Below are 13,613 nucleotides of genomic sequence, written 5' to 3' on the forward strand. Positions count from 1 at the left end.
GAAAAAAAGGGAATATGTGTTGCTTCTCCACCTGTCTCCACCCGTCTGTCTGCCAGCAAAGCTGCACAAAAAGTACTCGGCTGATTTTTCTGAGGCTTGGTGGCGGGCGTGGGAAGAAAGGAAGAACTCGTGACATAATGGTGCCAATCTGAATCACCTTGTGCAAAGTTACAGGACAGGGCATTGGCCCTGGTTGAGGAGTGGAGCGCCCCTCTCCTCAGCTCCTTCACTTGCATCACAAGTGGGAGGGACACTTTGGAGACTGAACTGACTCACCTCGTGTCTCCTCCACAGCCAGCTTATCACAGATCTGCTTCTCATAGTTGGACAGATGCTCGAGGGCTTCCTTGTTCAGGCCTGCTTCTCTCAGCACCTGGTTCTGGTACAGCAGCAGCTCGCTGTACTCGTAGTCCACTTTGTCCGGAGACGTCTGGGCAGAGCACACAAAGAACAGGCGAGTGTGAGCTTCTGTATCATTGAGCACAGGACTGGAATCATTTAAAACCGTCAAAGCCGCTGGACTCGATTTGTGCTGCTCAGGAAACTCCGAACCAGACTTTGTGTTTACGAGCATTTGCTAAATCACTCCAGCTTATTGTATTACACAGATGCCACAAAGGCAGGAAACATACGGGTCTTATCAGGAGTTAGCCAGAAGCAAAGAGGAAGAGCCCTGTTGCTGTGACCAACACTCACATTTTGACACATTCAGATGGATCCATCAAGTCAGACGAGCTTCATATTCTGGACTTTTTATGTAAGAGAAACACTGAGCCGTCTCTGGATCTAACCTGCTGCGTTTTCCTGAACTCTTCAATGATCTTTGCTGCCATTTCATAGTCTTCCAGAAGGTGATAGGCGATGGCATAACCGATCCAGGAGGCCCGCTGGGCTGGACGCAGCTGCAGAAGCTGGTACCGTGTCTCCTATAGAAACAGAAAGCAGGTCTATTATTCACAAATAACATCTGGATGGCTTATCTGCTAATCTGATGCGTTGCTGGGGGGAAAGAAACTACAAAAACAGCCAAATGATTGTTCTGATGCGAACTGGCTCATTCAGAGCGAATAAGAACCACCTAAAACGCTCTGCTTCAGAGCCACTCCCTCTCAGCTGCATCTTTAATCCTTTCAAACAGACTTTTTTTCTTAACATTTCTCCCCTCTCAACAAATCTGAATCCTAAGCTTGTGTACCAAGAGAGCTGTTCTAACTCGTAAATCTGCCGGCTGTTTAGTTCAGTCCTGGACGAAGCACGGCGACACGTGGGAATTATTTCCCTACAAATCACTAGAGGTCTTTTATTGTTTGACGTGTTTAAAAGTTCACCCATTTCTTAAATCTGCTTCTCTCAACGGGTGAACTCCACCACAACGTGCTGGTTTACGTCCCCCAGCAACAACCCACGGATCCTGAGCTCCTCAGTCGGCCCTCACCCTGTAGCCCTCCAAGTCTCTCATCTGGATCTGCAGCAGGGACAGGTCTCTGAGGATCTGCAGGTTGTCCTTGTCCCACTTCAGAGCGTTGCGGTAACACTTGATGGCCTCGTCGTACTTCTTGTCCGAGCGCTGCAGTAAGCCGTAGACGTGCCAGCCTGGGACAAAGGGCGGTTAAAGAGCATACGCACCATCTCTCCTCTGCTTTTTTAGTCTCCATGACGACACCGTTTCAGTGGGAGGATAATCGAGAGCAATGACCGTCTTTGGCAACTAATCTGACTTCATAAGAGTCGACCTGTGTTCAGTGTCTGCTGTGGACTGGACGCTCAGAAGGTTCTCCTTAAAAAGGCAGATTGTACTATTTATACGACAGATTCCAAATTAAAGGAAACATGTAGATGCCCAATGATAAGTTTGGTCTTGAAAAATTGACTAATTGAATTGAAGAGCAAACTGACAGCCAATGATAGACTTATAGAGACCAAAGCCTTCGACAATGTTCCCTTCAGGCTTCATTTATAGTCCGACTTAACAAAGCTGAGCCACTTCTTTCAACCGATAAGACATCTAAACAAACAAAAACATAATAAAATGAACTGACAATCATTGGCTCAGCTTCTGCTCTTCATAACATGACACTTGATTTATGAGCAGATCAAGGAAATGATGGATATCTATAAACTGAGATACTGTGTGTTGATGTTAGCTGGAGTTTAGGCTGAGATAGCACTTATCTACCCAAATGTGCACAGAGTCAGAGAGCTGCAAAGAGAGGATGCTCCCGTGCCAAAAAGAGCTCTTCCTCATAACAGGTAGCACATGCACTTTCTGCCAAATGATGCTGCTGTGGAAGAATAGTGGAGCACATCTCCCGGCTGCCATGTCAGGCGTAAGGATACAGACGTGGCTCTTGAGGTCGTTGCGCAGGCCTCTTCTCACCAAGTCGTAGGCCTCCTCCTTTTTCCCGAGGCAGTTCAGGGTCAAGCCCTTCATTGCCAGCGTCTCTGCGGCAGGAAAATGATACAGGAGACCGTGAAGCATCAACTAAAAGGCTACATGTTCCATTCATCAACACTGTTGCTGCTTACCTCCATGCTCTGCAAACTTGGGGTTTGACAGGATTTGTTTGCAGAACTTGAGTCCATTTCTGTATTGTTTGTGCTCGTAACATCGCTGTTGAAGGAAAAAGAGAAAATCAGACAGAAGATTAACACTCAGCTTCATCACAACGAGCTACCCTTTGATCTATGGTACGCACAACGAGGTGCTACATGAAACAAGTCGAGTCATTCTGTACCGAAACAGAAGAGACTGAACCTTTTTAGTAAAGTTAGAGAGAGGAGTGGTTAAGCATGTGTGAATCACAACAAAAACCAACTCATCAACCCGCTACTTCATCACACCTAAATTAAAGACTCACACTCTTGCTGGCAGGGATGTTGGTCCAATAAGGCGGACCAAAAACACATATTTTAAACCCGATGTTTAACGAAACACGAGAGGATTTGACCATTTCTTTTTGCTCTTTGGCTCCCCCTACTGTTTAGTCACAACAACAGATCTCTGTGTGAGCCCTGCACATGTACAGCCGTGCACATGTACAGCCGTGCACATGTACAGCCCTGTACATGTACAGCCGTGCACATGTACAGCCGTGCACATGTACAGCCGTGCACATGTACAGCCGTGCACATGAAAGGTCAAAAAGACGCCATTAAAACCCCACAAAAATGCCAAGAGTCCATAAAGCAAAGCAGTGCGGCTTGAGGCCGGAAACCAAGGTCGTGAACTGCGGTGTGTCAGTCCCCTGGTGCACTAAGGCAGTTTGAGGTCTTGAAATGTGCATAACAGGTCGGTGCACCTCAAAACGAGTCAGAAGCACATCGTCTTAAGGTTCACACTCCTCTAGTGTTGCGGAAGTGAACAACCTACCATACAACAGTGGTTGGAAACTGTAAGAGATCTTTAAAGTGGAAAGAATAACTTAAAAACAAAGTAATGGACATATAAACTGTAAGACATCCAACCGGTTTATTCTCTTCCTTTTCTGTTCCATCGTGAACATCTTGTATTTATAATTTATCTACCGGTACTTATTTTCTATTTTTTTTTTTTACTAACTACGTCGGTAAATACACACGAACAACACCCTCAGCAGCGTTAAAACGCACTTTGCATGTGAGAGGACGGCTGACTTGTTGCTTTCTTTAGGACCTCAAGCCACATAAAAAACAGAAGTCTGGCTGAGTCGGCATTTAAAAGTTGTGTTTTGCACTGCAATAGACGTCTGTTAGTCGTGACATCCCAAAACACAACACTGTCAGATAATGTAGTGCCTGTATGCAACTTCCCTCCACAATCCCAGCGATGATGAGGCCCCCACAACAACAACAAACCGAGCCCAGGCTGATGTTGGAGCAGCCTTTTCTGACAGGAAGACTATTGCAAATTACAAAGTCTTTGCACCAAAGTTTTATTTAGGGAAGCAGTCGCACAAACAGCACCCCACCTCTGTTGTTAAGCTGATTAGTGGCTGCCAGTGGAGACAGTGTGCGTTTTCATCAGAGAGGAGGAGCTAAGCTGGCAGATGGCATTTTTTAGCCCCACCAACGGCTTCTCTGGTGGAAGGAGGACAGGTTATGAAATGTATTGGAGGAGGGCTACACCCCAAGAAGTAAGGTGGAGCAGGAGGACACAAGGACAAGACTCATTGTGGACAATGTGACTAAACAATAAGTACAAATACTGCACATTCTGGTGCACAAGAGCAAAGACTAAAAAATGAGCCCCTGCTTTGTACACAAAATACTGATACTTGCTCATAAAAGCATCTGGATGGAATTTGTGCTCCATCTTCACTGAAAAACCGACTGTAAACAGATGGAATGAAACATGAGCCGCAGGGTTTGGAGTAGATGGTGCGATTTAAAGAAATCAGACTTCCCCCAACGCAAGCCGAAAGGGAGCGGGTTTAAAAACACAAGGCAGCACAAACCAGGAGAGTGCATTAAAAACACGGATTAGTATTTCATGAAGCTCCCGTTATCATTTGAGAAGTAACGTCTCCCAACAAATGCCAAATTTAGGAAGTCGGACACGAATCCTGAAAGCATCTGTGCATTTAATGTAAATTTAGCCTCATTTACACCACCAGCTGCGCTTACCCAGCGTGTTCTGTACCAGAATAACTCTGCCTCCTGAGTTCCAGAGAAAATCTGTCCGAGCATGTGGCTCAAGACTGCCAGGCTGACAACAAAGAGCCGTGTGTGCCAGCGTTTGTTTCCTTTCAAACATTTCAAAGCTTCCTCCGAGCACCGATGCCACTTTCACAAGTGCTGGAAGGAGGACGGCAGCCTGGGAGAATTTTGTTGGTATGCGTCACAAGTTTTGAATTTATGAGACTTTTCACTTTGTGCTGGCTGTGAATTTACATCATTAATCCAATTTCAGTTTAGTTGGCAACAACTTTAGACACTCGCATACCTCCATCTTTTAATTGTAGTGTCAGAAAAAAGGGGGCATTGGTAGGGGGGCGACATAAGATGTTGCAATATAAGCAGAAACGCAGTGGTCCCACACACATTTGTGTGGCTTTGTGGTGCAAACAAATTCCACAAATCCAATAAACTTTATAATAGAATCAGACCTGTTGTGATCATTTTCCTTGTGTAAACAGTTTGAAAGATTTATAATAACAAGTTTGAGCCAATCACCCTGCGGCAACTACAGAAAATGTCCACACTGCCCAAAAGATGCTCAAACGGCACATTGTGCACCTTTATTGGGTAATATTTGTGCTGCATTTGGGATACACACCAAGAACTTCCCACAACCCAGTAAATTAAACTACTTCAACTGATAGTTGTGCTCTGCTCAAACTGTTCCACTGCAATCTGAGCTCCAACTAAAACACATAAGGAGCTCCCTTTTGGTGTGGGCATGTTGCTACAGGCGCCAGTGAAATCAATTATCCGTCAAGTTAAAACCCTCAGTTATATCCCAGGACACTCCTCTAAGCAGTTTACGTTCCCTTCCACATTGTACCGTTTAACAATGTTGACAACCATACATGATCTCATGTGTGCAGAGTGTGTTTGTGAAGCCACAAACACACTCTGCACACGTGGTTGGTTCAGTTAAAATGAGCTCTGGAGCTCAGCCCCATTAGTGTAGTTTGAAAGTAGTTTAAAGTTAGTCTCAGATCATTTAATCAGAGTTGTCAGAGGACACGTCACACCACTCATTTTCTTGATACTTGATAAATTTATTCGTTCACGATTGGCTGGATGGTTAATAACATGTTTCACTGCGATATGAAACATTTAGAGCAATTTTTACCTTTATTAATTCCCCCTTTAAGGTGGTTAGAATTCATGAAACTTTTAATAATTTAAATTAAATTAAATCCTTAGCAGTCATTTGACTGTTAGTTAGTTATTAGTTTTACTTAAGAGACATCTGTGCCTTTGATTGCTTCATTTTTGCTAATCTAAAATCTAAATGCATGACTGTTGTGTCAGTAAATGATCCTTAAATTGCAGCCGGTACCCTCCTACTAAACAGGTGATGCTTTTTAGCCATACCAGTGTAGATGTAAAGTTTCTTTTACACTGCAGCAATACAATTTCCCTTTGGGGATTATTGTGCAGCTTATCTGACAGCCAAGATCTTTATATGAAGCATCATAACTCACTGCATCCCAAAGGAAATTTAACATAACATGTATTATAAAAGTAGAGTCAAAGTGTTAGTTTAGTGTAAATTTTTATCCAGCGGACAAAACAGTGCAGTCAAAATCAGTTTAAGACCAAACAATGATTCAGTGTGGTGTGTAGCAAATACTTTTCAAGATCAGGTGCAGGTCACAGGTTGTTTTCCTTGTCTGAGGTACAGGGACTGAATGCCAGCCCTCTGCCAATGTTCAACAAACATCCTCCAGCTCCCAGAGGAGCCCCCTGCCTTTCAAAAATAATGAAGTTTATGTGAACCAGATAATGACGCTCAAGTAGTCACTGCCCACACCGATTCCTGGAAAGTGTCCTGAAAGACGTGCCAGCTATGACGCTGAAGAAAACACAACCACTAAGCATGGCAGAGGCAGAGACAACTTGACTGAGACGAAGTGAGCTAATAGAGCGCTCAGTTACATGCTTAAAACTATGACTAAACTTAATGACTCGTTTGAACTACATTTAACTGTGTGCAAACTGCAAATTAACTGCGAGGCTGCAGAAGGATTCAAGCATGGAGAGGAGGAAAGGATGGCCGTGTAGCTCCAGGAGCGCAGCAGGCCTGAGGCAGCTACAGATTTGCTGACACCATCACACCGGTCCTTCCTTTGCCTCTCCCCTTTATAATACATGCACAGCAAAACAGTGACCTGACCTGACCCGACCTCGACCAATAACTGTAACGAGTGCAGGTGGAGGAAGACAACACACTGACGAAACTGACATTTACCAAGCTAACTAGGTTAGCTTTAGTTAGCCGATTAAGAAACATGAAATGTCCAGAAAGCGTTCGCATAGCCTCCGCCTGACACAAAGCAAAAACTCCGGTCCAAACACACGCTTTGCATTCCGCTAAGAAGTAAACAAACGCCGCAACATTTACAAAAGTAGCGTGAAGTTTGAAAAGTGCAAGCTAACTCATCAGCGCACACGGCGGTTACTTAGCTAGCGCGTTAGCTTCCATGGGGGCTCGCGATAACTTGCCGTTTGTTGTGTGACAAGCGGTGCGGCCTGTCGCAAACTACTTGTCAACTCTGACTATTAAAACACACGCCTCTGTGTTTTCTGTTTTCGTTGTGTTTTTATTACCATCACGGCACTTTCTATTATACAAACACGTTTACGATCAACCAATTAGGCTTTGCAGTGACAGCGCGTATAAGGCCGGGCTAGCTAACCCATTCAATGATGCCATATTGCTAACAAACTGAAGCTAACGGCTCCACTAACTGTCAGGGGGCCGCCGATGGAGCTTTAAATTCGGCTCTTCTCGTCGTGCAGCTAAATAACGGCCAACTCACCAGAATCCTCTTGAAGAGAGCGTTCTCTTTCGGCGGTAAAGTTACTGTGGGCATGGTTGCAGTTAGGATCAGCTTCCCCCTACACCTCAGCACATGTAGCTAAAGTTAGCCCGGGTAGTCCAGACGAGTAGAGTGATGGTGGCCCTGGTTCGCCTGTTTCAGCCGCTCTGCTCGATTGCTCCGTTTTCTCTCCCTGAACACTTCCTCCTCATGCTGACGGAAGCGCTGATACCTTTCAAAATGGCGTTAAAAGAGCTGTTTTAATTACATGTCATTAATAATACCCTCTGTACACTTGAGCTGTTCGTTATGGTGACCCTTAGCTGGGAAACTAAACATTTCACTTAAGAATACAATCAACACATTCAAAAATATATTTAAAAAATAACAACATAACCCAGAACCGGACATTCAAGAAAACATCATTTAGAAAACACAACAGAAAATGCTAAATAGTTTCAGATTAATTAGAAAATAACAATTCACAATAATTTAAAAAACAATTTAAAAACACAACATTTTATAAACAGAACTAAACAGCACAAAAAGTACGAAACAACTTATAAAGATTTATATTATAAGTTCAGAGCTTTTTTGTAAACATATAAATGTAAATAAGGCAAAAACAGAGTTTGTACAGTTCTAAGGAGCATTAAAGTGAATATTTGGTCTGAGCTCCTTTATTCTCCAACACAGCCTGAACCCTCTGAGACAAGCTTTCTGTCATTTCTTTAAGGAGTCTTCAGGAATAGTTCTCCAGGCTTCTTGAAGGACATCCCAAAGCTCTTCTTTGGATGTGGGCTGCCTTTTGTTCCGTTCTCTGTCAGATGATCCCACACTGCTTCAATAATGTTGAGGTCCGGGCTCTGGGGAGGATTCATCCCTCCATAAGACCTGTTGCCACTGATTTTCAGTCTACTTCTTGTGTCATTTGGCATAGCTCAGCCTTTTCTCCCTGCTTCCCTTCCTCCTCCTTCAGACTTTCAGAAAGCCTGCAGAACAATAGCTTCAGACCACTTTAAAAGAATACAAGAACATCTGGCTGATTGGAAGAAAAATACACTGCCTGGCTTAAAAAAAGTCTCCCCCTGAATATAAAGGGATAGTTCACTTTTCTTGCAGTGGGTTTGTATGAAGTATAAGTTTGTATATAGCTTGTTATATCTTCATTTGTAAGTCGCTTTGGATAAAAGCGTCTGCTAAATACATAAACATAAACATAAGTAGTCAGTGTCTCATCTGCAGTAGACAGCAGTCAGAGCTTTCTCAGTTTGGATAATGAGAAGGGGTCCAGTTGGGTGAGCTAAAGCTAAAAGCTACTCAGAAGGGGGCCACAAGACAGAAAAAAATCACCATCTAAAACAACTCCAGCCTCAAAACTTTATTTGCATTTCAAGCAAATAGATATTCACACAGATTTCCTCAAACAGTTGCATGGACTGGTTCATGTAACGTGATGCATGTTGCCACATGGTGTTGCAACCCACTGCTTTTTACATGGTAGTGGCAACCGTGTTGCAACGCAGGTTTTTGTGGCAAAAAAATGGCTCTTCTGGATAGCTTTTAACGTTTGCTCACCTGTCAGGAAAGTTTCTGATTCTCTAAACTGAGAGAAATCTGTCCACAACAGGTAAGACACTGACTATCCATAAGAACTTCACACATCCCCACTTAAAAATACATATATGGACAATAAGGGGTTTCTTCAGTTCCTCAAGTCATATGCCCACCAATAAACAAGTCACCTGATTTTACTAAATAACCAGGTTTTTCCATCAAATGATTCATTGTGGGATATGATATGATATAACTCAGAATAGCATCATCTATATCTCGTGTCATTCTGCCAAATTCTCTTTTCAAACCCCATAAAAAACAAATTAAGCACAGTTGTGATGTCATGGGGGGGCGGTCTCAAAAGGATATGCCTTGCTCAATGATGAGCAGAGTCCAGGAAGAGAAAAAGAGAAGGAACTACGCAGCAAGAAATGGTTCAAACGGGAGGAAGAGTGGGTAGAAAAGGCTTGTGAGAGGGACTCGGATATAAAAAATTGTTTTTGGTACAATGACTTCAGCTGATTATTTTGAGTTGTTAGTTTTAGCTTCTTTCAGACTGTTTTTTTCAGGCTGATCTGTGAAACGCAGGAGCAGAAGAAGCTCATTATGGGGAGGAGTAAGAAAAAATAAAAGAAATGAAGCTTTTACAAATGCCCATAAAGTCCACACTCAGGAGAAAGATGTTTGTTTCTTTATTCCATATAATTATTTGGACTTATTCAAACTCAGTTTGTTGTCTCTCACTGTTTGGTGAGGATTACATGACAAAAATACATAAACATCTCACAGTTTTGTACTTTTTAACCAAACTACCTCCTCAATGCAACAAAATAAACTTTTGTCATTTGAGTCTCTGAGAAACAAATTATCTCAGACTGACAGAACATATGCAGAAAATCCTCCTTACTACAAGACATCTCTTTAATTGGGCTGATTTAAAAAATCAAGAATGCTTTAATGATAATAAAAAAAAGATTTTTTTAATGAAGAATAAGTTACAGGTTCAGTTAGTGACAAGATAAGAGAGAATGGAGACGTCTGGTTGGTGGAAAAGAGCAAAAAAAACACCAACTTTTAGTTAAAGTAAGTTGGTAAAGTTTATTTATACAGCACTTTTCACAAGTTAAAAGCCACAAAGTGCTTGACAATAGTCAAAAATAAAAATGAAAGCAGACACATATAAAAACATAAGAGCACAGGAGATAAGAGATAAGTCAGCAAATGTAACATAAAACAAATCAGACATAAAGCCAAGCGCATGTCTAATTAAAAGCCTGCTTAAATAGTAGGATCTTCAGCTGCTTTTTAAAACTTTCAACAGAATCAAGGCAGCATCAAGACGCCGGCAAAGCGTTCCACAGTCTGGGCGCCACAGCTTTAAAAGCCCCGTCCCCTCGAGACTTAAAATGGGTCCATGGAACCACGAACAGTCTTTGACCAGCTGACCTCAGACTGCCAGAAGGGATGTGGATATCTATAAGATCAGCAATGTATGCCGGATCCTCACCGGATATGGCTCTAAATGTGAGAGCTAAGATTTCAAAACACACCGGTATGCAGTGCAAAGAGGCCAAGACAGGAGCATCTTTGTTGTTGGTTAAAAGCTGAGCAGCAGCGTTCTGAACTGCCTGAAGACGGCCAAGCTCCTCCTTATTTAAACAGGTAAAAAGGCTGTTACAACGGTCTAAATGAGATTAAATAAAAGCATGAATAATCATCTCCGGGTCAGTCTTAGACAGAAGTCTTCCAAGTCTAATTATGCAAAGTCTTCCAAGGTGTTTCTCAATGTCAGGGGCAACAGTAGAGCTTCTGTTTTTTCTGCATTTAGCTGCAAACAGTTTTTACATAGCCAGCAAGTTAAAGTTCAAAACAAGACATCCAAGACAACAGCTTAAAGAAAAGATTGTGTCTGGCACCAGAATGTGTAAAAACTACAAAACCTTTAAGTGGAATGTAGCGGTTTCATGGCACTGCTTTAAAAACTGCACAATTTCTACACTTTTTTGGCTCCAGAATCATTACATGGTTATGTTTTGCATTGTGTGAAACTGTCATGTATGCTCAAGAACTGAAAATGACTCAATTTTCACCTTTTCCATAACATGAAACTGTCACACATTGCATAACTATAACATGTTTAACTCTTGGGAGGGAGTGAATGGTGGCGTTACATCACTTTTATTCAAGATTCGAGTTCCATCCGAACTAATATTGTTTAAAAAACGTCCCTTTTCGACTTTGCTGCCAGACACGGTTGTTTGGGGTTAGGCATGAAGAAATACATGGCTAGGGTTACAGTTTAATAGATATACGATTGAAGCTTACAGTGAAAAACCATCTCCCAGTTTCTGTGACGTAATTGTGACACTACGACATTTTGTACATGTGGAAACAATTTCCGATGACACATTTTCTCACGAGGCTGAGCTGCCATGGTGCAAACTTCTTGTTTTGCCTGTAATTATCATGTTTGTGCCTCGTTCTCAAACAGCTGTCTTGCCAACATTTGTAAGTGGGCACCTTTGTGAGTTATAAATAACCTGTAAAATAGGTGCCGTAAATGAAAACCTTAATTTCCCATTTGGGTTTACCCATGTCAGTTTGTTAGAGTGCTGGATGCGCCCCAGATGTGTTTCTTCGGTCATTTGTTAAACCAAAATTAGCCCCACTTATGTTGCCCTTTGGTTACAAAATACCCATTAGTGGTCCTACTAAGACCAACTAAGGGAAGGTCTGAGTATGGCCATAAATTAAATATATAAAACCAAGATAAGACGACCATTTTGGGCTTCCACATACCTGAGCATCACCTGTGTGGGCAATTAATATTTGAGCAATATGTAACCGGTGGACATTCCCATATTCCCATATGCCACATGCCTGTTTTTGAAGCCATTTATTGCCCTCACAGGCTCAATTCACTCATATTGGCTCGGTGTATTTTAGAATTTAATTTAAATCACTTCTTGCTGCTAAACTATACAAATAATACTTAACCTAAATCTTCATGAGATGCAGAACTATCCGTCCATTATTGATGTTTAGGTTTAATTTTTCCTTCACCTGTTTTGGCAATTTCAATGGGAATTTTCATTTTATCCCACATTTGTAACTCAATGTGCATACTCTGAAAGATAAAATACAGAAATGTAGGCACGAACATGTGAAAACAGGTTGAAAAAGACAAGATTAAAAGAAATTGACAGAGCACATGCACAATATGCATTAAAACAAAGCACCACAAAATAAAAAAAGACATCATACATTTAATTACGAGGAAACCGCTCCAGAAAGCAGGATCACAGTGATTAAAAGTGATCTTACCAGACTTGGATCTAAATCTGGCCACAGCTAGAAGATCTTCTGATGACATCAAGGATTAAAAAAAAAGATTTGGGCCACGTAGGCCAGGATATTAACACCAAACTACACATACCAGCTGTGAAATGACGTGTGAAACATCTCATTTACGCTGGAAAACGCCGTTTTGGTGTCAAATTGGCTGAAGAATGTTAATGTTCCGGCCAGCAGAGGGCACCATCCCGACACAAAAGCGGTGAAACCGTATCACTGCTCACAATCAGACAATTTGTAGCTCATTTGCCAACAAGACAGCTACTTCTGTAATACTTTAATTCCTCCAAGCATGTGATAAACTTAGCCTGTGTTTACAGAGCATACATATGTGCATTTTGAACAAGCTGGGACAGCACACACATCACAACCCGGTGAAACAGAGGATAAAGTCATTCAAAGGTAATTAAATAAATGTGTGTGTGTGTGTGTGTGAGAGAGAGAGTGACACAGCTTAGTCCTTGCTCTACTGCTCTGCTGTTATCTGGTGGCCTCCTACTCCTCCACCACCACAATGGCTTCTGCACCACATTTATCAAGTTGACACCACACACACACACACACACACACACACTTTTTTCTTTCACTCCACACCACCCCGTCCTCTGTTGCCTGGCTCCTCTCCATATGTCTCTCCACTCCACATTTCTGCAGCTACATTTTTTCACCTTATTATTACTCTCCAAGAGGTGGAGATTCTTTTAAAGCATCTTTTCTTTGTGACACATCATTTGTTGCTCTGATTAGGGCCCATGACAGCGCCTGAGGTGTGTGCCTGTTAGCATGTGGCTACAGAAGGAAGCAAGCTGTCATTAAGTCTGCTTTCCCGACGATTTGTAGGGGATCGAGGAAGACATCTGTGTGTAAACATTTCTTAAAAGAACCACTGTCACTCTTTTTATGTGCATCTTGCTTTACAGCAACATTTATAGCTCCTTGGTTCTCCAGCAGGTCTACACTTAACTACTGGAGGGATTACAAGGAAATCTGGTGCTGGGAGAGTTAAGTCCTCACACGCTGACAATCTGCTGTTTTTCTTGGTTTTTGTTGGTTATAACTGGATAGATTGCATGAAAATCGGCTTCAGATCTCGTTCCTCTTGTGAACTCCTTCTTGTTTCACTAAACACAATCAGCCCATAGCCTTCATTTTAGTTAATATATTACAAACCCAATGCCAAAACAGTTTGGATGTTTTGCAGAAAACATATGAAATTCTGAAAGGGAGACATTT

The 13,613-nt window shown here is 42.2% G+C and overlaps 1 protein-coding gene across 1 annotated transcript in view; it reads right to left on the reverse strand.

Annotated features, from left to right (window-relative positions):
* The window catches only part of naa15b (N-alpha-acetyltransferase 15, NatA auxiliary subunit b), a 13,015-nt gene extending 5,357 nt beyond the window's left edge, over positions 1–7,658 (reverse strand). Inside the window, exons 1-6 of the mRNA XM_072384201.1 lie at positions 7,470–7,658; positions 2,527–2,611; positions 2,338–2,442; positions 1,436–1,593; positions 792–926; positions 277–430 (exon numbers count right to left, since the gene is read on the reverse strand). Of these exons, the coding sequence (XP_072240302.1) occupies positions 277–430; positions 792–926; positions 1,436–1,593; positions 2,338–2,442; positions 2,527–2,611; positions 7,470–7,523 (691 nt within the window). The 5' untranslated portion in view covers positions 7,524–7,658. The remainder of the gene's footprint in view (positions 1–276; positions 431–791; positions 927–1,435; positions 1,594–2,337; positions 2,443–2,526; positions 2,612–7,469) is intronic.
* Positions 7,659–13,613: the final 5,955 nt, after the last annotated feature.

Source organism: Leuresthes tenuis, unplaced genomic scaffold (assembly GCF_036924035.1).
Source record: "Leuresthes tenuis unplaced genomic scaffold, fLeuTen1.0.hap1 SCAF_4, whole genome shotgun sequence".
In the NCBI taxonomy this organism is placed as follows: Eukaryota; Metazoa; Chordata; class Actinopteri; order Atheriniformes; family Atherinopsidae; genus Leuresthes; species Leuresthes tenuis.